Below are 24,982 nucleotides of genomic sequence, written 5' to 3' on the forward strand. Positions count from 1 at the left end.
CCAGCCATACCAGGCCCCTAACTCCTAACCTTACCCTAAACTCCAGCCATACCAGGCCCCTAACACCAAACCTGACCCTAAACTCCAGCCATACCGGCCCCCTAACACCAAACCTGACCCTAAACTCCAGCCATACCAGCCCCCTAACACCTAACCTGACCCTAAACTCCAGCCATACCAGGCCCCTAACACCAAACCTGACCCTAAACTCCAGCCATACCAGGCCCCTAACACCAAACCTGACCCTAAACTCCAGCCATACCAGACCCCTAACACCTAACCTGACCCTAAACTCCAGGCATACCAGGCCCCTAACACCAAACCTGACCCTAAACTCCAGCCATACCAGACCCCTAACACCTAACCTGACCCTAAACTCCAGGCATACCAGGCCCCTAACACCAAACCTGACCCTAAACTCCAGCCATACCAGACCCCTAACACCAAACCTGACCCTAAACTCCAGCCATACCAGGCCCCTAACACCAAACCTGACCCTAAACTCCAGCCATATCAGACCCCTAACACCAAACCTGACCCTAAACTCCAGCCATACCAGGCCCCTAACACCTAACCTGACCCTAAACTCCAGCCATACCAGTCCCCTAACACCTAACCTGACCCTAAACTCCAGCCATACCAGACCCCTAACACCAAACCTGACCCTAAACCCCAGCCATACCAGACCCCTAACACCAAACCTGACCCTAAACTCCAGCCATACCAGGCCCCTAACACCAAACCTGACCCTAAACTCCAGCCATACCAGACCCCTAACACCAAACCTGACCCTAAACCCCAGCCATACCAGGCCCCTAACACCTAACCTGACCCTAAACTCCAGCCATACCAGTCCCCTAACACCAAACCTGACCCTAAACTCCAGCCATACCAGACCCCTAACACCAAACCTGACCCTAAACTCCAGCCATACCAGACCCCTAACACCAAACCTGACCCTAAACTCCAGCCATACCAGACCCCTAACACCAAACCTGACCCTAAACTCCAGCCATACCAGTCCCCTAACACCTAACCTGACCCTAAACTCCAGGCATACCAGGCCCCTAACACCAAACCTGACCCTAAACTCCAGCCATACCAGGCCCCTAACACCTAACCTGACCCTAAACTCCAGCCATACCAGGCCCCTAACACCTAACCTGACCCTAAACTCCAGCCATACCAGACCCCTAACACCAAACCTGACCCTAAACCCCAGCCATACCAGACCCCTAACACCAAACCTGACCCTAAACTCCAGCCATACCAGCCCCCTAACACCTAACCTGACCCTAAACTCCAGCCATACCAGGCCCCTAACACCTAACCTGACCCTAAACTCCAGCCATATCAGACCCCTAACACCAAACCTGACCCTAAACTCCAGCCATACCAGGCCCCTAACACCAAACCTGACCCTAAACTCCAGCCATACCAGGCCCCTAACACCAAACCTGACCCTAAACTCCAGCCATACCAGTCCCCTAACACCAAACCTGACCCTAAACTCCAGCCATACCAGACCCCTAACACCTAACCTGACCCTAAACTCCAGCCATACCAGACCCCTAACACCTAACCTGACCCTAAACTCCAGGCATACCAGGCCCCTAACACCAAACCTGACCCTAAACTCCAGCCATACCAGACCCCTAACACCAAACCTGACCCTAAACTCCAGCCATACCAGGCCCCTAACACCAAACCTGACCCTAAACTCCAGCCATACCAGTCCCCTAACACCAAACCTGACCCTAAACTCCAGCCATACCAGGCCCCTAACACCAAACCTGACCCTAAACTCCAGCCATACCAGTCCCCTAACACCAAACCTGACCCTAAACTCCAGCCATACCAGACCCCTAACACCAAACCTGACCCTAAACTCCAGCCATACCAGACCCCTAACACCTAACCTGACCCTAAACTCCAGCCATACCAGGCCCCTAACACCTAACCTGACCCTAAACTCCAGCCATACCAGTCCCCTAACACCAAACCTGACCCTAAACTCCAGCCATACCAGGCCCCTAACACCTAACCTGACCCTAAACTCCAGCCATACCAGACCCCTAACACCAAACCTGACCCTAAACTCCAGCCATACCAGGCCCCTAACACCTAACCTGACCCTAAACTCCAGCCATACCAGTCCCCTAACACCTAACCTGACCCTAAACCCCAGCCATACCAGGCCCCTAACACCTAACCTGACCCTAAACTCCAGCCATACCAGACCCCTAACACCTAACCTGACCCTAAACTCCAGCCATACCAGGCCCCTAACACCTAACCTGACCCTAAACTCCAGCCATACCAGTCCCCTAACACCTAACCTGACCCTAAACCCCAGCCATACCAGTCCCCTAACACCTAACCTGACCCTAAACCCCAGCCATACCAGGCCCCTAACACCTAACCTGACCCTAAACCCCAGCCATACCAGGCCCCTAACACCTAACCTGACCCTAAACTCCAGCCATACCAGGCCCCTAACACCAAACCTGACCCTAAACCCCAGCCATACCAGGCCCCTAACACCTAACCTGACCCTAAACCCCAGCCATACCAGGCCCCTAACACCAAACCTGACCCTAAACTCCAGCCATACCAGTCCCCTAACACCAAACCTGACCCTAAACTCCAGCCATACCAGGCCCCTAACACCTAACCTGACCCTAAACTCCAGCCATACCAGGCCCCTAACACCAAACCTGACCCTAAACTCCAGCCATACCGGCCCCCTAACACCAAACCTGACCCTAAACTCCAGCCATACCAGTCCCCTAACACCAAACCTGACCCTAAACTCCAGCCATACCAGGCCCCTAACACCTAACCTGACCCTAAACTCCAGCCATACCAGACCCCTAACACCTAACCTGACCCTAAACCCCAGCCATACCAGGCCCCTAACACCTAACCTGACCCTAAACCCCAGCCATACCAGGCCCCTAACACCTAACCTGACCCTAAACCCCAGCCATACCAGGCCCCTAACACCTAACCTGACCCTAAACTCCAGCCATACCAGGCCCCTAACACCTAACCTGACCCTAAACTCCAGCCATACCAGGCCCCTAACACCAAACCTGACCCTAAACTCCAGCCATACCAGGCCCCTAACACCAAACCTGACCCTAAACTCCAGCCATACCAGGCCCCTAACACCAAACCTGACCCTAAACCCCAGCCATACCAGACCCCTAACACCAAACCTGACCCTAAACCCCAGCCATACCAGGCCCCTAACACCTAACCTGACCCTAAACTCCAGCCATACCAGGCCCCTAACACCAAACCTGACCCTAAACTCCAGCCATACCAGTCCCCTAACACCTAACCTGACCCTAAACTCCAGCCATACCAGGCCCCTAACACCAAACCTGACCCTAAACCCCAGCCATACCAGGCCCCTAACACCAAACCTGACCCTAAACTCCAGCCATACCAGGCCCCTAACACCAAACCTGACCCTAAACTCCAGCCATACCAGGCCCCTAACACCAAACCTGACCCTAAACTCCAGCCATACCAGGCCCCTAACACCTAACCTGACCCTAAACCCCAGCCATACCAGACCCCTAACACCTAACCTGCATTTGACATTGTATTTCATCTTCACCCTTGTCTGATTCCTCGCCCTATCCTTCTGTCTAAAGACCATTTCATTCTTTAAGTCTCATTTTAGGGAATAATACTGTAATGACAATAGTTGATTGGATGGAAGCGCTCTTCATTGTATGAGGGAAACTCATTCACATTCATCACCAATATGTAGCATCCACCTGGATGGGTCTGCATAGCCATAGTCAAAATGATATTATTTGTGAACCAAAATAACTGTGAAATTTGTCCATGCTCACAGATCTGTGTTGACATACATACGCATCCCTAAATGTGACGTCAGCCAAAGCAACTCTGAATGTTTAAACCCATCCAGACCCTGACCCTAAATCCTTCCCTCAAACCTAGACACCACTGACCAGCTGCTGAGTTAAACAGCTCTTGTGTTTGTATGCTTAGTCTGGCTGACAGATCCCTTCTGCAGTCAGAGGAACGGAGACAAAGGAGAGGAAAGAGGGGGACTGCGCTTGAGAGTCGTCCTAGAGGAGAAAGAAAGAGGGGAAAGAGAGAGAGAACGAGGGATTAGGGTTAGACGGGAGCGGGGTCGGAGTGTGGGGGCCACAAGGGCACGCACACGCAGGTTGAAAGTTCACCTCAGCCAGTGTCTAACAGGATTAAATGATGCTGTCCACTCATCAGGACGACGCCCAGAATTACAGATTAATCTGCGCCCGCAGAGGTGGGATTAGCAGGGTCCCTAACTAGAGAGGCCCTTCTGTTTGCCAGGGGCCCTAACTAGAGAGGCCCTTCTGTTTGCCAGTGGCCCTAACTAGAGAGGCCCTTCTGTTTGCCAGTGGCCCTAACTAGAGAGGCCCTTCTGTTTGCCAGTGGCCCTAACTAGAGAGGCCCTTCTGTTTGCCAGGGGCCCTAACTAGAGAGGCCCTTCTGTTTGCCAGGGGCCCTAACTAGAGAGGCCCTTCTGTTTGCCAGTGGCCCTAACTAGAGAGGCCCTTCTGTTTGCCAGTGGCCCTAACTAGAGAGGCCCTTCTGTTTGCCAGTGGCCCTAACTAGAGAGGCCCTTCTGTTTGCCAGGGGTTCTAACTAGAGAGGCCCTTCTGTTTGCCAGGGGACCTAACTAGAGAGGCCCTTCTGTTTGCCAGGGGCCCTAACTAGAGAGGCCCTTCTGTTTGCCAGTGGCCCTAACTAGAGAGGCCCTTCTGTTTGCCAGTGGCCCTAACTAGAGAGGCCCTTCTGTTTACCAGTGGCCCTAACTAGAGAGGCCCTTCTGTTTGCCAGGGGCCCTAACTAGAGAGGCCCTTCTGTTTGCCAGGGGCCCTAACTAGAGAGGCCCTTCTGTTTGCCAGGGGCCCTAACTAGAGAGGCCCTTCTGTTTGCCAGGGGCTCTAACTAGAGAGGCCCTTCTGTTTTCCAGGGGCTCTAACTAGAGAGGCTCTTCTGTTTGCCAGGGGCTCTAACTAGAGAGGCCCTTCTGTTTGCCAGGGGCCCTAACTAGAGAGGCTCTTCTGTTTGCCAGGGGCCCTAACTAGAGAGGCTCTTCTGTTTGCCAGGGGCCCTAACTAGAGAGGCCCTTCTGTTTGCCAGGGGCCCTAACTAGAGAGGCCCTTCTGTTTGCCAGGGGCTCTAACTAGAGAGGCCCTTCTGTTTGCCAGGGGCCCTAACTAGAGAGGCCCTTCTGTTTGCCAGGGGCCCTAACTAGAGAGGCCCTTCTGTTTGCCAGTGGCCCTAACTAGAGAGGCCCTTCTGTTTGCCAGGGGCCCTAACTAGAGAGGCTCTTCTGTTTGCCAGGGGCCCTAACTAGAGAGGCCCTTCTGTTTGCCAGGGGCCCTAACTAGAGAGGCCCTTCTGTTTGCCAGGGGCTCTAACTAGAGAGGCCCTTCTGTTTGCCAGGGGCTCTAACTAGAGAGGCCCTTCTGTTTGCCAGGGGCCCTAACTAGAGAGGCCCTTCTGTTTGCCAGGGGCCCTAACTAAAGAGGCCCTTCTGTTTGCCAGGGGCCCTAACTAGAGAGGCCCTTCTGTTTGCCAGGGGCCCTAACTAGCTCTGCTCGGACAGTTGTCCTTCTTTTGTTTCTCAACTATAGGAAAAATGAAGAAAGAGATGTGTGAGTCGTCCGAACATGAAAGACTGTTTTGAGCAAATTCATGACGCGACCCACTTAATGTTCAACTGATCAGGGACAGTGCTTTTTTCTGTGGCCAGATGTGTCCATATACATATCCCTGGATTTGATTCTTCATTTTTTGTGTCCCTATTTTAGTGCCACATAGTGTCTGACCTCAGTATAACTACGTTAGTAAGTCGGATCAGAAAGGGGCCTATAGGTGGAATGACTGGACCTCAATGCTGATGACCCTGCCCTCCGTCCTCCTCTCTCCTCCCCCATCCCCACCACAACAACAACAGCTCTTCCTTTGTCTGGTTTGCACCCCAGTGCACGTGAGGTCACCACTTTACTCACTGTTAACAAGGTCCAGTGTAGATTCTCTCTCCCTGGAAGGAGTAACCTAGTGCATCTGTGGCACTTGCGTAATTTTAATTTAACCTTTTATTTAACTAGGCAAGTCAGTTAAGGACAAATTCTTATTTACAATGACGGCCTACCCCGCGGCCAAACCCTCCCCTAACCCGGACAACGCTGGGCCAATTGTGCGCCGCCCTATGGGACTCCCGATCACGGCCGGTTGTGATACAGCCCGGGATCGAACCAGGATCTGTAGTGACGCCCCTAGCACCGTGATGCAGTGCTGTAGACCGCTGCGCCACTCGGGAGCCCTGATACTAACATGTGTTTGCCCAGCGCCAAGACGGAACATATATTGGGCATCTGTCACTCTTAAAAGTCCATTAAAGGTTATTGATTTTGTATTGGTCTTCTAAATTGCAAAATGCTAAACTTGCCAATTTGAATGGAATTGCATTGGCGTTAATTTCATTTCATTGTTTGATTCATGTCATGCACTGGGAGACATTTGCCGTTCATTTCAGTTCATTGTTTGATTCATGTCATGCACTGGGAGCCATTTGGCGTTCATTTCAGTTCATTGTTCAAAATGTCCCCTTTTCTTTTTATGTCAGATAGTCCAGCACCAATCCTCCAGCACCATCCTTAGACGTTTGCTTTCATTTTTGGTCTAATTCTCATTCCTGGAAAAGGGAAGTTACAATCCAGGTGATGTGACATGAATAACCACAACACAGGGCCCGGTCATATATTAGTCCTGTTGTGGTTCCCTGAAGGCTGGCACACATCACACATCCTGGATGTCGTGCTGGGCTGAAGATAGATCAGCACGCTGTGTTTTAGGGACCACCAGCTGGAGATGTCTGACTGACGACATATTTCACAACATTCTACATGTAAAATCAGTGCACACTTGGTTCTCAAATTATGTTCAGAGGTGCTAAGTACTCTGGGCCAGCTGTTGGTGTGTCTGAGCCTTTAGTTTTATCACCTGCTCTATTCCCTCTTTTTCTGTCTGATAATCACTTACTATTTCCTAAGTCCTCTCTCTCTCTCTCTCTCTCTCTGTCTCTCTGTCTCTCTCTCTCTCTCTGTCTCTCTCTCTCTCTGTCTCTCTCTCTCTCTGTCTCTCTCTCTGTCTCTCTGTCTCTCTCTCTGTCTCTCTCTCTCTCTCTCTGTCTCTCTCTGTCTCTCTCTGTCTCTCTCTGTCTCTCTCTGTCTCTCTGTCTCTCTGTCTCTCTGTGTCTCTGTGTCTCTCTCTGTCTCTCTGTCTCTCTCTCTCTGTCTCTCTCTCTCTGTCTCTCTCTCTGTCTCTCTCTCTCAATTTAAGGGGCTTTATTGGCATGGGAAACATATGTTTACATTGCCAAAGCAAGTGAAATAGATAATAAACAATAAACAATTAACAGTAAACATTACACTCACAGAAGTTGTCTCTACACCCCCCCCCCCCACACTCTCTGTCTTTAACAGGAGATAGCGCTGGTGGTGCTATTCGGTGTGGAGTATGGTGTGCGGCTGTGGTCGGCAGGGTGCCGTAGTAAATATGTTGGCGTCTGGGGCCGGCTGCGCTTTGCCAGGAAGCCTATCTCCATCATCGGCAAGTGCCTGGAACAAACTCCACACTCCACACTGGCATCCTTAGTCTTCAGATAAAATAAGATAAAAACATGTATAATAATGGCAATTATTTGCATTCAGTATGCAAATAGATATCCTAATTAAGTAACAGTGACAATTCAACAACCCTGGGAACCCTCCTGTAACATGTCTCCCTCCTGTAACATGGCTCCACCCTGTAACATGGCTCCATCCTGTAACATGGTTCCATCCTGTAACATGGTTCCACCCTGTAACATGGCTCCACCCTTTAACATGGTTCCATCCTGTAACATGGTTCCATCCTGTAACATGGCTCCATCCTGTAACATGGTTCCATCCTGTAACATGGCTCCCTCCTGTAACATGGCTCCCTCCTGTAACATGGCTCCATCCTGTAACATGGCTCCATCCTGTAACATGGCTCCATCCTGTAACATGGCTCCATCCTGTAACATGGCTCCATCCTGTAACATGGCTCCATCCTGTAACATGGCTCCCTCCTGTAACATGGCTCCCCTCCACTGTGTTCTTCTCTGCAGATTTGATTGTAGTGGTGGCCTCCATCATCGTACTGGTAGTAGGCTCCAATGGACAGGTGTTTGCCACATCTGCTGTCAGGTAAGACACTGGCCCTTGACTCTCATGTCCAAAGTCTCCTACGTTTCCAGCACTATCATGCAGGGCTCCAGACTGCGACCATTTAGTTGCATTTGGCTACACTTTTGACTTGGCTATGGCAAGTTACATTTTTTAGTTGGTTGCATTGGTGCAAGCTGCACATTCTACATGGTCACCTCACTCCAAACTTGGCTGAAACCATGATTTGGTCAAATAGTCATGTGTATTATTATCCTCATGACTCCTGTAATGAAGGTCTCTGCCCCTGTGCCTGTTACGCTGGGGCCTGCTGCTGTAATGAAGGTCTCTGTGCCTGTTTCGCTGGGGCCTGCTGCTGTAATGAAGGTCTCTGCCCCTGTGCCTGTTTCGCTGGGGCCTGCTGCTGTAATGAAGATCTCTGTACCTGTTTAGCTGGGGCCTGCTGCTGTAATGAAGATCTCTGTACCTGTTTAGCTGGGGCCTGCTGCTGTAATGAAGGTCTCTGTGCCTGTTTAGCTGGGGCCTGCTGCTGTAATGAAGATCTCTGTACCTGTTTAGCTGGGGCCTGCTGCTGTAATGAAGGTTTCTGTGCCTGTTACGCTGGGGCCTGCTGCTGTAATGAAGGTCTCTGTGCCTGTTTAGCTGGGGCCTGCTGCTGTAATGAAGGTCTCTGTGCCTGTTACGCTGGGGCCTGCTGCTGTAATGAAGATCTCTGTACCTGTTTAGCTGGGGCCTGCTGCTGTAATGAAGATCTCTGTACCTGTTTAGCTGGGGCCTGCTGCTGTAATGAAGGTCTCTGCCCCTGTGCCTGTTACGCTGGGGCCTGCTGCTGTAATGAAGGTCTCTGTGCCTGTTTCGCTGGGGCCTGCTGCTGTAATGAAGGTCTCTGCCCCTGTGCCTGTTTCGCTGGGGCCTGCTGCTGTAATGAAGGTCTCTGTGCCTGTTACGCTGGGGCCTGCTGCTGTAATGAAGGTCTCTGTGCCTGTTTAGCTGGGGCCTGCTGCTGTAATGAAGGTCTCTGTGCCTGTTTCGCTGGGGCCTGCTGCTGTAATTAAGGTCTCTGCCCCTGTGCCTGTTACGCTGGGGCCTGCTGCTGTAATGAAGGTCTCTGTGCCTGTTTAGCTGGGACCTGCTGCTGTAATGAAGGTCTCTGTGCCTGTTACGCTGGGGCCTGCTGCTGTAATGAAGGTCTCTGTACCTGTTTAGCTGGGGCCTGCTGCTGTAATGAAGGTCTCTGTGCCTGTTTAGCTGGGGCCTGCTGCTGTAATGAAGGTCTCTGTGCCTGTTTAGCTGGGGCCTGCTGCTGTAATGAAGGTCTCTGTGCCTGTTTCGCTGGGGCCTGCTGCTGTAATGAAGGTCTCTGTGCCTGTTTAGCTGGGGCCTGCTGCTGTAATGAAGATCTCTGTACCTGTTTAGCTGGGGCCTGCTGCTGTAATGAAGGTCTCTGCCCCTGTGCCTGTTACGCTGGGGCCTGCTGCTGTAATGAAGGTCTCTGTGCCTGTTTAGCTGGGGCCTGCTGCTGTAATGAAGGTCTCTGTACCTGTTTAGCTGGGGCCTGCTGCTGTAATGTAGGTCTCTGTACCTGTTTAGCTGGGGCCTGCTGCTGTAATGTAGGTCTCTGTACCTGTTTAGCTGGGGCCTGCTGCTGTAATGAAGGTCTCTGTGCCTGTTTCGCTGGGGCCTGCTGCTGTAATGAAGGTCTCTGCCCCTGTGCCTGTTTCGCTGGGGCCTGCTGCTGTAATGAAGGTCTCTGTACCTGTTTCGCTGGGGCCTGCTGCTGTAATGAAGGTCTCTGTGCCTGTTTAGCTGGGGCCTGCTGCTGTAATGAAGGTCTCTGTGCCTGTTTAGCTGGGGCCTGCTGCTGTAATGAAGGTCTCTGTACCTGTTTAGCTGGGGCTTGCTGCTGTAATGAAGGTCTCTGTGCCTGTTTAGCTGGGGCCTGCTGCTGTAATGAAGGTCTCTGTGCCTGTTTAGCTGGGGCCTGCTGCTGTAATGAAGGTCTCTGTGCCTGTTACGCTGGGGCCTGCTGCTGTAATGAAGGTCTCTGTGCCTGTTTAGCTGGGGCCTGCTGCTGTAATGAAGGTCTCTGTGCCTGTTACGCTGGGGCCTGCTGCTGTAATGAAGATCTCTGTACCTGTTTAGCTGGGGCCTGCTGCTGTAATGAAGATCTCTGTACCTGTTTAGCTGGGGCCTGCTGCTGTAATGAAGGTCTCTGCCCCTGTGCCTGTTACGCTGGGGCCTGCTGCTGTAATGAAGGTCTCTGTGCCTGTTTCGCTGGGGCCTGCTGCTGTAATGAAGGTCTCTGCCCCTGTGCCTGTTTCGCTGGGGCCTGCTGCTGTAATGAAGGTCTCTGTGCCTGTTACGCTGGGGCCTGCTGCTGTAATGAAGGTCTCTGTGCCTGTTTAGCTGGGGCCTGCTGCTGTAATGAAGGTCTCTGTGCCTGTTTCGCTGGGGCGTGCTGCTGTAATTAAGGTCTCTGCCCCTGTGCCTGTTACGCTGGGGCCTGCTGCTGTAATGAAGGTCTCTGTGCCTGTTTAGCTGGGACCTGCTGCTGTAATGAAGGTCTCTGTGCCTGTTACGCTGGGGCCTGCTGCTGTAATGAAGGTCTCTGTACCTGTTTAGCTGGGGCCTGCTGCTGTAATGAAGGTCTCTGTGCCTGTTTAGCTGGGGCCTGCTGCTGTAATGAAGGTCTCTGTGCCTGTTTAGCTGGGGCCTGCTGCTGTAATGAAGGTCTCTGTGCCTGTTTCGCTGGGGCCTGCTGCTGTAATGAAGGTCTCTGTGCCTGTTTAGCTGGGGCCTGCTGCTGTAATGAAGATCTCTGTACCTGTTTAGCTGGGGCCTGCTGCTGTAATGAAGGTCTCTGCCCCTGTGCCTGTTACGCTGGGGCCTGCTGCTGTAATGAAGGTCTCTGTGCCTGTTTAGCTGGGGCCTGCTGCTGTAATGAAGGTCTCTGTACCTGTTTAGCTGGGGCCTGCTGCTGTAATGTAGGTCTCTGTACCTGTTTAGCTGGGGCCTGCTGCTGTAATGTAGGTCTCTGTACCTGTTTAGCTGGGGCCTGCTGCTGTAATGAAGGTCTCTGTGCCTGTTTCGCTGGGGCCTGCTGCTGTAATGAAGGTCTCTGCCCCTGTGCCTGTTTCGCTGGGGCCTGCTGCTGTAATGAAGGTCTCTGTACCTGTTTCGCTGGGGCCTGCTGCTGTAATGAAGGTCTCTGTGCCTGTTTAGCTGGGGCCTGCTGCTGTAATGAAGGTCTCTGTGCCTGTTTAGCTGGGGCCTGCTGCTGTAATGAAGGTCTCTGTACCTGTTTAGCTGGGGCTTGCTGCTGTAATGAAGGTCTCTGTGCCTGTTTAGCTGGGGCCTGCTGCTGTAATGAAGGTCTCTGTGCCTGTTTAGCTGGGGCCTGCTGCTGTAATGAAGGTCTCTGTGCCTGTTTAGCTGGGGCCTGCTGCTGTAATGAAGATCTCTGCCCCTGTTTAGCTGGGGCCTGCTGCTGTAATGAAGGTCTCTGCCCCTGTGCCTGTTACGCTGGGGCCTGCTGCTGTAATGAAGGTCTCTGTACCTGTTTAGCTGGGGCCTGCTGCTGTAATGAAGGTCTCTGTACCTGTTTAGCTGGGGCCTGCTGCTGTAATGAAGGTCTCTGCCCCTGTGCCTGTTTAGCTGGGGCCTGCTGCTGTAATGAAGGTCTCTGTACCTGTTTAGCTGGGGCCTGCTGCTGTAATGAAGGTCTCTGTACCTGTTTAGCTGGGGCCTGCTGCTGTAATGAAGGTCTCTGTACCTGTTTAGCTGGGGCCTGCTGCTGTAATGAAGGTCTCTGTACCTGTTTAGCTGGGGCCTGCTGCTGTAATGAAGGTCTCTGTACCTGTTTAGCTGGGGCCTGCTGCTGTAATGAAGGTCTCTGTACCTGTTTAGCTGGGGCCTGCTGCTGTAATGAAGGTCTCTGCCCCTGTGCCTGTTTAGCTGGGGCCTGCTGCTGTAATGAAGGTCTCTGTGCCTGTTTAGCTGGGGCCTGCTGCTGTAATGAAGGTCTCTGTACCTGTTTAGCTGGGGCCTGCTGCTGTAATGAAGGTCTCTGTACCTGTTTAGCTGGGGCCTGCTGCTGTAATGAAGGTCTCTGTACCTGTTTAGCTGGGGCCTGCTGCTGTAATGAAGGTCTCTGTACCTGTTTAGCTGGGGCCTGCTGCTGTAATGAAGGTCTCTGTACCTGTTTAGCTGGGGCCTGCTGCTGTAATGAAGGTCTCTGTACCTGTTTCGTTGGGGCCTGCTGCTGTAATGAAGGTCTCTGTGCCTGTTTAGCTGGGGCCTGCTGCTGTAATGAAGATCTCTGTACCTGTTTAGCTGGGGCCTGCTGCTGTAATGTAGGTCTCTGTGCCTGTTTCGCTGGGGCCTGCTGCTGTAATGAAGATCTTTGTCCCTGTGCCTGTTTAGCTGGGGCCTGCTGCTGTAATGAAGGTCTCTGTGCCTGTTACGCTTGGGCCTGCTGCTGTAATGTAGGTCTCTGTGCCTGTTTAGCTGGGGCCTGCTGCTGTAATGTAGGTCTCCGTACCTGTTTAGCTGGGGCCTGCTGCTGTAATGAAGGTCTCTGTACCTGTTTAGCTGGGGCCTGCTGCTGTAATGAAGGTCTCTGTACCTGTTTAGCTGGGGCCTGCTGCTGTAATGAAGGTCTCTGTACCTGTTTAGCTGGGGCCTGCTGCTGTAATGAAGGTCTCTGTACCTGTTTAGCTGGGGCCTGCTGCTGTAATGAAGGTCTCTGCCCCTGTTTAGCTGGGGCCTGCTGCTGTAATGAAGGTCTCTGTACCTGTTTAGCTGGGGCCTGCTGCTGTAATGTAGGTCTCTGTGCCTGTTTAGCTGGGGCCTGCTGCTGTAATGAAGGTCTCTGTGCCTGTTTAGCTGGGGCCTGCTGCTGTAATGAAGGTCTCTGTACCTGTTTAGCTGGGGCCTGCTGCTGTAATGAAGGTCTCTGTGCCTGTTTAGCTGGGGCCTGCTGCTGTAATGAAGGTCTCTGTACCTGTTTAGATGGGACCTGCTGCTGTAATGTAGGTCTCTGTACCTGTTTAGCTGGGCCTGCTGCTGTAATGAAGGTCTCTGTACCTGTTTAGCTGGGGCCTGCTGCTGTAATGAAGGTCTCTGTACCTGTTTAGCTGGGGCCTGCTGCTGTAATGAAGGTCTCTGTACCTGTTTAGCTGGGGCCTGCTGCTGTAATGAAGGTCTCTGTACCTGTTTAGCTGGGGCCTGCTGCTGTAATGAAGGTCTCTGTACCTGTTTAGCTGGGGCCTGCTGCTGTAATGAAGGTCTCTGCCCCTGTTTAGCTGGGGCCTGCTGCTGTAATGAAGGTCTCTGCCCCTGTTTAGCTGGGGCCTGCTGCTGTAATGAAGGTCTCTGCCCCTGTTTAGCTGGGGCCTGCTGCTGTAATGAAGATCTCTGTACCTGTTTAGCTGGGGCCTGCTGCTGTAATGAAGGTCTCTGTACCTGTTTAGCTGGGGCCTGCTGCTGTAATGAAGGTCTCTGTACCTGTTTAGCTGGGGCCTGCTGCTGTAATGAAGATCTCTGTGCCTGTTTCGCTGGGGCCTGCTGCTGTAATGAAGGTCTCTGCCCCTGTGCCTGTTACGCTGGGGCCTGCTGCTGTAATGAAGGTCTCTGTGCCTGTTTAGCTGGGACCTGCTGCTGTAATGAAGGTCTCTGTGCCTGTTACGCTGGGGCCTGCTGCTGTAATGAAGGTCTCTGTACCTGTTTAGCTGGGGCCTGCTGCTGTAATGAAGGTCTCTGTGCCTGTTTAGCTGGGGCCTGCTGCTGTAATGAAGGTCTCTGTGCCTGTTTAGCTGGGGCCTGCTGCTGTAATGAAGGTCTCTGTGCCTGTTTCGCTGGGGCCTGCTGCTGTAATGAAGGTCTCTGTGCCTGTTTAGCTGGGGCCTGCTGCTGTAATGAAGATCTCTGTACCTGTTTAGCTGGGGCCTGCTGCTGTAATGAAGGTCTCTGCCCCTGTGCCTGTTACGCTGGGGCCTGCTGCTGTAATGAAGGTCTCTGTGCCTGTTTAGCTGGGGCCTGCTGCTGTAATGAAGGTCTCTGTACCTGTTTAGCTGGGGCCTGCTGCTGTAATGTAGGTCTCTGTACCTGTTTAGCTGGGGCCTGCTGCTGTAATGTAGGTCTCTGTACCTGTTTAGCTGGGGCCTGCTGCTGTAATGAAGGTCTCTGTGCCTGTTTCGCTGGGGCCTGCTGCTGTAATGAAGGTCTCTGCCCCTGTGCCTGTTTAGCTGGGGCCTGCTGCTGTAATGAAGGTCTCTGTACCTGTTTCGCTGGGGCCTGCTGCTGTAATGAAGGTCTCTGTGCCTGTTTAGCTGGGGCCTGCTGCTGTAATGAAGGTCTCTGTGCCTGTTTAGCTGGGGCCTGCTGCTGTAATGAAGGTCTCTGTACCTGTTTAGCTGGGGCTTGCTGCTGTAATGAAGGTCTCTGTGCCTGTTTAGCTGGGGCCTGCTGCTGTAATGAAGGTCTCTGTGCCTGTTTAGCTGGGGCCTGCTGCTGTAATGAAGGTCTCTGTGCCTGTTTAGCTGGGGCCTGCTGCTGTAATGAAGATCTCTGCCCCTGTTTAGCTGGGGCCTGCTGCTGTAATGAAGGTCTCTGCCCCTGTGCCTGTTACGCTGGGGCCTGCTGCTGTAATGAAGGTCTCTGTACCTGTTTAGCTGGGGCCTGCTGCTGTAATGAAGGTCTCTGTACCTGTTTAGCTGGTGCCTGCTGCTGTAATGAAGGTCTCTGCCCCTGTGCCTGTTTAGCTGGGGCCTGCTGCTGTAATGAAGGTCTCTGTGCCTGTTTAGCTGGGGCCTGCTGCTGTAATGAAGGTCTCTGTACCTGTTTAGCTGGGGCCTGCTGCTGTAATGAAGGTCTCTGTACCTGTTTAGCTGGGGCCTGCTGCTGTAATGAAGGTCTCTGTACCTGTTTAGCTGGGGCCTGCTGCTGTAATGAAGGTCTCTGTACCTGTTTAGCTGGGGCCTGCTGCTGTAATGAAGGTCTCTGTACCTGTTTAGCTGGGGCCTGCTGCTGTAATGAAGGTCTCTGTACCTGTTTCGTTGGGGCCTGCTGCTGTAATGAAGGTCTCTGTGCCTGTTTAGCTGGGGCCTGCTGCTGTAATGAAGATCTCTGTACCTGTTTAGCTGGGGCCTGCTGCTGTAATGTAGGTCTCTGTGCCTGTTTCGCTGGGGCCTGCTGCTGTAATGAAGATCTTTGTCCCTGTGCCTGTTTAGCTGGGGCCTGCTGCTGTAATGAAGGTCTCTGTGCCTGTTACGCTGGGGCCTGCTGCTGTAATGTAGGTCTCTGTGCCTGTTTAGCTGGGGCCTGCTGCTGTAATGTAGGTCTCCGTACCTGTTTAGCTGGGGCCTGCTGCTGTAATGAAGGTCTCTGTACCTGTTTAGCTGGGGCCTGCTGCTGTAATGAAGGTCTCTGTACCTGTTTAGCTGGGGCCTGCTGCTGTAATGAAGGTCTCTGCCCCTGTTTAGCTGGGGCCTGCTGCTGTAATGTAGGTCTCTGTACCTGTTTAGCTGGGGCCTGCTGCTGTAATGAAGGTCTCTGTACCTGTTTAGCTGGGGCCTGCTGCTGTAATGAAGGTCTCTGTACCTGTTTAGCTGGGGCCTGCTGCTGTAATGAAGGTCTCTGCCCCTGTTTAGCTGGGGCCTGCTGCTGTAATGAAGGTCTCTGTACCTGTTTAGCTGGGGCCTGCTGCTGTAATGTAGGTCTCTGTGCCTGTTTAGCTGGGCCTGCTGCTGTAATGAAGGTCTCTGTGCCTGTTTAGCTGGGGCCTGCTGCTGTAATGAAGGTCTCTGTACCTGTTTAGCTGGGGCATGCTGCTGTAATGAAGGTCTCTTTGCCTGTTTAGCTGGGGCCTGCTGCTGTAATGAAGGTCTCTGTACCTGTTTAGCTGGGACCTGCTGCTGTAATGTAGGTCTCTGTACCTGTTTAGCTGGGGCCTGCTGCTGTAATGAAGGTCTCTGTACCTGTTTAGCTGGGGCCCTGCTGCTGTAATGAAGGTCTCTGTGCCTGTTTTAGCTGGGCCTGCTGCTGTAATGAAGGTCTCTGTACCTGTTTAGCTGGGGCCTGCTGCTGTAAATGAAGGTCTCTGTACCTGTTTAGCTGGGGCCTGCTGCTGTAATGAAGGTCTCTGCCCCTGTTTAGCTGGGGCCTGCTGCTGTAATGAAGGTCTCTGCCCCTGTTTAGCTGGGGCCTGCTGCTGTAATGAAGATCTCTGTACCTGTTTAGCTGGGGCCTGCTGCTGTAATGAAGGTCTCTGTACCTGTTTAGCTGGGGCCTGCTGCTGTAATGAAGGTCTCTGTACCTGTTTAGCTGGGGCCTGCTGCTGTAATGAAGATCTCTGTGCCTGTTTAGCTGGGGCCTGCTGCTGTAATGAAGGTCTCTGTACCTGTTTAGCTGGGGCCTGCTGCTGTAATGAAGGTCTCTGTGCCTGTTTAGCTGGGGCCTGCTGCTGTAATGAAGGTCTCTGTGCCTGTTACGCTGGGGCCTGCTGCTGTAATGAAGGCCTCTGTGCCTGTTTAGCTGGGGCCTGCTGCTGTAATGAAGATCTCTGTACCTGTGCCTGTTTAGCTGGGGCCTGCTGCTGTAATGAAGGTCTCTGTGCCTGTTTAGCTGGGGCCTGCTGCTGTAATGAAGGTCTCTGTGCCTGTTTAGCTGGGGCCTGCTGCTGTAATGAAGGTCTCTGTGCCTGTTTAGCTGGGGCCTGCTGCTGTAATGAAGGTCTCTGTGCCTGTTACGCTGGGGCCTGCTGCTGTAATGAAGGTCTCTGTGCCTGTTTAGCTGGGGCCTGCTGCTGTAATGAAGATCTCTGTGCCTGTACCTGTTTCGCTGGGGCCTGCTGCTGTAATGAAGGTCTCTGTGCCTGTTTAGCTGGGGCCTGCTGCTGTAATGAAGGTCTCTGTGCCTGTTTAGCTGGGGCCTGCTGCTGTAATGAAGATCTCTGTACCTGTTTAGCTGGGGCCTGCTGCTGTAATGAAGGTCTCTGCCCCTGTTTAGCTGGGGCCTGCTGCTGTAATGAAGGTCTCTGTACCTGTTTAGCTGGGGCCTGCTGCTGTAATGAAGGTCTCTGCCCCTGTTTAGCTGGGACCTGCTGCTGTAATGAAGGTCTCTGTGCCTGTTACGCTGGGGCCTGCTGCTGTAATGAAGGTCTCTGTACCTGTTTAGCTGGGGCCTGCTGCTGTAATGAAGGTCTCTGTACCTGTTTAGCTGGGGCCTGCTGCTGTAATGAAGGTCTCTGTGCCTGTTTAGCTGGGGCCTGCTGCTGTAATGAAGGTCTCTGTGCCTGTTTAGCTGGGGCCTGCTGCTGTAATGAAGATCTCTGTACCTGTTTAGCTGGGGCCTGCTGCTGTAATGAAGGTCTCTGTACCTGTTACGCTGGGGCCTGCTGCTGTAATGAAGGTCTCTGTGCCTGTTTAGCTGGGGCCTGCTGCTGTAATGAAGGTCTCTGTGCCTGTTTAGCTGGGGCCTGCTGCTGTAATGAAGGTCTCTGTACCTGTTTAGCTGGGGCCTGCTGCTGTAATGAAGGTCTCTGCCCCTGTTTTGCTGGGGCCTGCTGCTGTAATGAAGGTCTCTGCCCCTGTTTAGCTGGGGCCTGCTGCTGTAATGAAGGTCTCTGTGCCTGTTTAGCTGGGGCCTGCTGCTGTAATGAGCGAGCCACTTACTCACTCTCTCCCCGCATTCCAGGAGATTTTTATTTTCTTCAGATTGTATAGGCTGTAACATTTCAAAATCTAATTGCGGGTAGTAAACATCTTTGGAAGCAACTACGGTTGTCGCTGTTGAAGAGAGGAGGTTCTCAGCTTTCTGTAGGTGTAGTTTTTATTTCTCAACTCTCAGTGAGCTCTATATATCAACTATTTTACAACCAAGATATTTGATATGGCTTTGAGATACGCAGCTCGAGAAATGCGAATCGGCCATTGCATCGGCCATAGCCTCGTTGGGTAGTAGGCTACAACTGAAATGTTGTAGGACATTAGGACATTTAGGACATTGACTTTAGTGTTAGAATCCTACATGGTCACCATCAGTGGGTATTATGTTTAGAGTTAGCGATCAAGCTAATGTGTTTGGAGTTTCCACTTACTCAGGTAGTGAAATAGTCCCAAATAAATCAGCCTATGATATTATTGCACATAAAAGATGTGGGCAAATGTATCTCTATGGAACAAAACAACTATGGACTATTTGTCCCAAACTTCATGACACCACTGGATTCGTTGAATCATGCATTCCTGCGTGGACATGTTAGATGAAACACCTTATTTCTGTAATACCATCTCAGTAGTCTGTCTATAACTAAATCACTTTATCAGATGAATACTAATTGGTCATATCTGTAATACCATCTCAGTAGTCTGTCTATAACTAAATAATTTTATCAGATGAATACTAATTGGTAATATCTGTAATACCATCTCATTAGTCTGTCTATAACTAAATCACTTTATCAGATAAATACTAATTGTTTTCTATTGTGTGATGCTGCAGAAAAACTCATTGGTGCCACCAGTTCCACCAGGGGAAAATGTTTGTCTGGAGCCCCGATCACAGAGAGTGTGTTTTTGTTCCAGAGGGATTCGCTTCCTGCAGATCCTGCGCATGCTCCATGTGGACCGGCAGGGAGGGACGTGGCGTCTGCTGGGCTCTGTGGTCTTCATCCACAGGCAGGTTAGTTTGGGTCCTTGAAAAGCGCTATATAAATACCATGTATTCTTATTATTATGAGTTGTTCACTGCACAGATAAACAGAGTTGACAAACACTAACACACACTCCTAATTTAATGCTCAGCGACAAACCTTTCTTCGTTATTAATAACTTTATTCCTCTCTACATAACTATGTTAAATAACTTGTCTCGTGTGTGTGTGTGTGTGTGTGTGTGTGTGTGTGTGTGTGTGTGTGTGTGTGTGTGTGTGTGTGTGTGTGTGTGTGTGTGTGTGTGTGTGTGTGTGTGTGTGTCTTTGTGTGTGTATGTATGTGTGTGCGTGCATGTGTGCGTGCATGTGTGCGTGTGTGTGTGTGTGTGTGTGTGTGCTTGCCTGTATGTGTGTTTCCAGGAGCTCATCACCACGCTGTACATTGGTTTTCTGGGGCTCATCTTCTCCTCCTACTTTGTGTACCTGGCAGAGAAGGATGCTGTGGACAGCAATGGAGCCAATGAGTTCGAGAGCTACGCTGACGCCTTGTGGTGGGGGGTGGTAAGGCTGCTGTGTGTGTGTGTGTGTGTGTGTGTGTGTGTGTGTGTGTGTGTGTGTGTGTGTGTGTGTGTGTGTGTGTGTGTGTGTGTGTGTGTGTGTGTGTGTGTGTGTGTGTGTGTGTGTTTCACAGGAGGTTGGTGGCACCTTAATTGGGGAGGACGGGCTTGTGGTAATGACTGGAGCGGAATCAGTGGAATGATATCAAATACATCAAACACATGGTTTCCATGGTTTCCTTGAGTTTGATGCCATTCCATTCTCTCTGTTCCAGACATTATTATGAGCCGTCCTCCCCTCAGCAGCCTCCACTGGTGTGTGAGTGTGAGTGAGTGAGTGAGTGAGTGAGTGAGTGAGTGAGTGAGTGAGTGAGTGAGTGAGTGAGTGAGTGAGTGAGTGAGTGAGTGAGTGAGTGAGTGAGTGAGTGAGTGAGTGAGTGAGTGAGTGTCTGTGTGTGTCTGGCTTCACTTAACAGGGCAGGTGTCTGGGATGACTCTTCTAGCAGTCTTTTGTCTTTTGCAGGTGACCGTCACAACTATAGGCTACGGAGACAAGGTGCCTCAGACGTGGATCGGTAAAACCATTGCATCGTGTTTCTCAGTCTTTGCCATCTCCTTCTTCGCCCTACCAGCTGTAAGTGCAGGAGTAATCGGGTGGAAAGATACTGTTTGTTCATCAGTAACACCGTGAAGTACACTCTTAGAAAAAAAGGGATATTCGTTTGTCCCCATAGGATAACCTTTTTTTCATTTTAGGTAGAACCCTTTGGTGGTGAATGGTTATGTGAAAATAGTTATTTTCAGAGGGTTTCTCCTTAGGGGAACAATTGAAGAACACTTTATGGTACTAGGTAACAGCCCTACTTTTCTAGTGTAGTAATCCTCTGCGTTTGTTTGCAGGGGATCCTGGGTTCAGGCTTTGCCCTGAAGGTTCAACAGAAACAGAGGCAGAAGCACTTCAACAGGCAGATCCCTGCAGCTGCCATTCTCATCCAGGTGAGTCTGACAGAGACAGTCCCAGTGAAACCCACATCAGTGTGCTAGATAAGCAATATTAGCTTCCTCCTCTCTGATTACAACTCAGAGTAAACTGTCTGTTCCACATCTCAAACCCCTTGACAACGTACGAACCAGTTGAGCTATAGAAAAGGATCCAATTCGATGGCACAATTGGCGACATTTCAAGCTAGCCGTGAAGTGAGCTTTTCGGCCCATTCTTATCTCTGTTATACCAGCATGCTCTTTTACTCCACAACAACTGTTGCATTTCAGAAACCCTATTATTCTGGAGATGCTGTGGAGCTTGGTTAGGTAGATGCGTTCCTCACTATTCCTTAAAAGTACCTTCATCTCGAGTCAACTGTGTAGATTCTAGTAGTCACCTGCAATGTTAATGTCTGTTTACTTCCTGATCACATTCCCTGTCCAGACTTTGTGGAGGGTCTTTGCTGTGGAGAACCCTGACTCGGCCACCTTCAAGACGTTTGTGAGGAGGAGACCTGCTCTGCCCAGCTCCTCTGTATCCAGTCCCAAGCCCAAGAAAACGGTCAGTTGTCCATATAGAATCACTGGTTATCAGATCGATGCTATTTCATTCATTCAGTCATCAATCCATCCACCCACCCATCCATTTACTCATCCAGCCATCCGCTGTCCATCCGTCCATCCACCCACCCATCCATCCATCCATCCATCCATCCACCCACCAATCCATCCGTGCTTCCATCCATTCACGTCTGTCCGTCTGTAAACAGGTGAAGCTGAGGAGGAAGTTGAAGAGCAGTGAGAAGGACGACGGGCCTGGTTCTCCCACTGTTCCCAGTATCTCCTACGACTCTGTGTTCAATAGTGGGAGGGAGCTCAGCTCTGACGTCTACAGCACTGTGTATACAGGTAGGAGTCGGGTACTCGCCTATATATATTTACACTGCATCTTAGTGGCTTGGAGTAACCTAAAGGGGCAGTTCACCCCCATTTTAATTGCACTCTGCCAGGGGTTATCAGAGCCAATTCCATTTCTGTCAATTGAATTATGATTAATTGTATTAATGTATTAGACATTTCCCACGGTTTTCAACACACTCTCTATTCTCTTTACCTCTCTGTTTCTCTTTCTCCTCCTCTCTCTTTTTCCCTATCTGCTGTTTCTGGCTTCTGTTTAGCTGAAGCACTAGGATGTGGTGAGCTCCTGTTAGTGTCCACTCCTCCTGTCCAGTCACTGTTACTGTCCTCTTGAACAATCACTGTCACTGTTACTGTCCTCTTGACCAATCACTGCATCTGTTACTGTAATCTTGACCAATCATTGTCACTGTCCTCTTGACCAATCACTGCATCTGTCACTGTCCTCTTGACCAATCACTGCAGCTGTCCTCTTGGCCAATCACTGTCTCGGTTACTGTTATATCTGTCTCTCACTGCCTGCTCCTTCTGTACATTTGTGTATAGGTATATAACCCTTTAGTCAGTCAACTGCAGGTAAATCAGTCTTCAGTTGAATGTGTGGGTTCCAGCACATTGGCAGCAGCATATTGAGGTTATAGTGGTTCTGGAACCCCCTTCAAAATGTCTGTTGTGCCACCATTCTATCTTGTTATCATGATTATCTTAGTAGCTTGTTGGTGTTTCAGGCTGGGTATCTATAAAGCACTTTGTGACAACTGCTGATGTAAAGAGGGCTTTATAAAAAATATATTTGAATGCCCACAAAGATAACCCCAACCCATTGCCCCCTTAGTCCCCATCCACCTGCTGCAATCCTCCGTCCCCACCCAGAAACCATGCCTCCCAGCCTGCCTAGCCCCCACCCCCCTCCACCTCCATGACCCATAAGAAAGCACGCCTCCCAGCCTTTCCCATCCCACCCAGAGGATCATGTATCTACTAGATTGCTAGCTACATGATTCTCTTGTGTGTTTGTCTCCATCCATCCCTCCCTCCCCTCCTCTTCTTGGTCTCACAGATACCCAGCAGTCCTGGACCTCTCTTTCCTCCCTTACATTCAGCTCGCCACTCCCAGGTAACAAAGCACTGCGCTGTTTTGTTTTCGCTACAGAAATATATAAATGTAAAAGGGTTGCATGGATTTTTTTGAAATTACATTATAAGATCATAGGGAAATCTTCTGTCACTTGGCTATACATATTCTGAGTGTGTGTGTGCCTGCGTGCATGTGTGGGACTGTGTGTGTGTGTTGGCAGTGAAAAAGACCCCTGGTTTGTTGGAGGTGCAGCCCCCTCGTCCCCTCCAGAGGAACAGCAGCTTTGGGGACGATCTGGACCAGGAGGACCAGTGTGTTCTGACCCCAGTCACCCACGTGTCACAGTCAGTTTGTTTCCCTTTCAGTCTGTCTTCTATCACCCACGTGTCACAGTCAGTTTGTTTCCCTTTCAGTCTGTCTTCTATCACCCACGTGTCAGTCAGTTTGTTTCCCTTTCAGTCTGTCGTCTTTCACCCACGTGTCACGGTCAGTTTGTTTCCCTTTCAGTCTGTCGTCTATCACCCACGGTCATGGTCAGTTTGTTTCCCTTTCAGTCTGTCGTCTATCACCCACGTTTCACAGTCAGTTTGTTTCCCTTTCAGTCTGTCGTCTATCACCCACGTGTCAGTCAGTTTGTTTCCCTTTCAGTCTGTCTTCTATCACCCACGTGTCAGTCAGTTTGTTTCCCTTTCAGTCTGTCTTCTATCACCCACGTGTCAGTCAGTTTGTTTCCCTTTCAGTCTGTCGTCTATCACCCACGTGTCATGGTCAGTTTGTTTCCCTTTCAGTCTGTCGTCTATCACCCACGTTTCACAGTCAGTTTGTTTCCCTTTCAGTCTGTCGTCTATCACCCAAGTGTCAGTCAGTTTGTTTCCCTTTCAGTCTGTCGTCTATCACCCACGTGTCACAGTCAGTTTGTTTCCCTTTCAGTCTGTCGTCTATCACCCACGTGTCACAGTCAGTTTGTTTCCCTTTCAGTCTGTCGTCTATCACCCACGTTTCACAGTCAGTTTGTTTCCCTTTCAGTCTGTCGTCTATCACCCACGTGTCACAGTCAGTTTGTTTCCCTTTCAGTCTGTCGTCTATCACCCACGTGTCAGTCAGTTTGTTTCCCTTTCAGTCTGTCGTCTATCACCCACGTGTCACAGTCAGTTTGTTTCCCTTTCAGTCTGTCGTCTATCACCCACGTGTCACAGTCAGTTTGTTTCCCTTTCAGTCTGTCGTCTATCACCCACGTGTCACAGTCAGTTTGTTTCCCTTTCAGTCTGTCGTCTATCACCCACGTGTCACAGTCAGTTTGTTTCCCTTTCAGTCTGTCGTCTATCACCCACGTATCACAGTGAGTTTGTTTCCCTTTCAGTCTGTGGTCCATCACTCACGTGTCACAGTGAATCAATGACACAATGACATCATCATAAGCCGGCTCTTTGATTGGTTCCTTCATAATGACATTGTTATAACCCTGCTCTCTAAGTGGTCTATTCATAATGACATCATCATAACCCTGGTCTCGGATTGGTCCCTTCATAATGACATTGTCATAACCCTGCTCTGTGATTGAGCCTTTCATATTGACATAATTATAACCCTGCTTTCTGATTGGTCCCATCATAATGACATCATCACAGTGAGTCTGTTTCCCTTTCAGTCTGTGCTCTATTTCCAGCCTGATCCTCAGTTACCGTAACAGGGGTTACGCCTCAGTTACCGTAACAGCGGTTGCGCCTCAGTTACCGTAACAGCGGTTGCGCCTCAGTTACCGTAACAGCGGTTGCGCCTCAGTTACCGTAACAGCGGTTGCGCCTCTGTTACCGTAACAGCGGTTGCGCCTCTGTTACCGTAACAGCGGTTGCGCCTCAGTTACCGTAACAGAGGTTGCGCCTCAGTTACCGTAACAGCGGTAGCGCCTCAGTTACCGTAACAGCGGTAGCGCCTCAGTTACCGTAACAGCGGTTGCGCCTCAGTTACCGTAACAGCGGTTGCGCCTCTGTTACCGTAACAGCGGTTGCGCCTCTGTTACCGTAACAGCGGTTGCGCCTCTGTTACCGTAACAGCGGTTGCGCCTCTGTTACCGTAACAGCGGTTGCGCCTCTGTTACCGTAACAGCGGTTGCGCCTCTGTTACCGTAACAGCGGTTGCGCCTCAGTTACCGTAACAGCGGTTGCAGCTCTCTTGATGAAGACTAATCTTGTCTGATACCTGAAGACTTCAGCTCCCTGAGGACACACACAGATAGACACAAAGACGCATGCGCACACACACACACAAACACACTTGCATAGTATGCGTATCATGGGCGTAGTGAAAACCACTGTGATATAGACCTCTGTGAGAAAAGTGGTGTAAATGAGGCTGAATTCCTGTCCCTGAAGGCTCCATACTAAACAGTGGGGTAATGGGTCAGGCTGGCTATTGCATGCAGGGACATCATTAACTGGGACACTCTCTCTGCCCCATTGCCTGCTAAACCCCTTGAAACCAGCACGGCCCCATTAAACAATGCTCCTTAATTAAACAAGCAGGGTCTACTGTGTCTACTGTGTTCA

General features: G+C 51.0%; 1 protein-coding gene across 1 annotated transcript in view; it reads left to right on the forward strand.

Moving 5' to 3' along the window:
• The first annotated feature begins 5,929 nt into the window (after positions 1 to 5,929).
• Positions 5,930 to 24,982, forward strand: part of LOC120040197 (potassium voltage-gated channel subfamily KQT member 1-like) — a 32,588-nt gene continuing 13,535 nt past the window's right edge. The window contains exons 1-11 of the mRNA XM_038985441.1: positions 5,930 to 6,025; positions 7,524 to 7,650; positions 8,192 to 8,270; positions 18,833 to 18,929; positions 19,320 to 19,460; positions 19,980 to 20,090; positions 20,357 to 20,452; positions 20,886 to 21,002; positions 21,211 to 21,349; positions 22,419 to 22,475; positions 22,657 to 22,780. Coding sequence (XP_038841369.1) covers positions 5,930 to 6,025; positions 7,524 to 7,650; positions 8,192 to 8,270; positions 18,833 to 18,929; positions 19,320 to 19,460; positions 19,980 to 20,090; positions 20,357 to 20,452; positions 20,886 to 21,002; positions 21,211 to 21,349; positions 22,419 to 22,475; positions 22,657 to 22,780 — 1,184 coding nt within the window. The remainder of the gene's footprint in view (positions 6,026 to 7,523; positions 7,651 to 8,191; positions 8,271 to 18,832; positions 18,930 to 19,319; positions 19,461 to 19,979; positions 20,091 to 20,356; positions 20,453 to 20,885; positions 21,003 to 21,210; positions 21,350 to 22,418; positions 22,476 to 22,656; positions 22,781 to 24,982) is intronic.

The sequence above is a fragment of the Salvelinus namaycush genome, unplaced genomic scaffold (genome assembly GCF_016432855.1).
Source record: "Salvelinus namaycush isolate Seneca unplaced genomic scaffold, SaNama_1.0 Scaffold335, whole genome shotgun sequence".
In the NCBI taxonomy this organism is placed as follows: domain Eukaryota; kingdom Metazoa; phylum Chordata; class Actinopteri; order Salmoniformes; family Salmonidae; genus Salvelinus; species Salvelinus namaycush.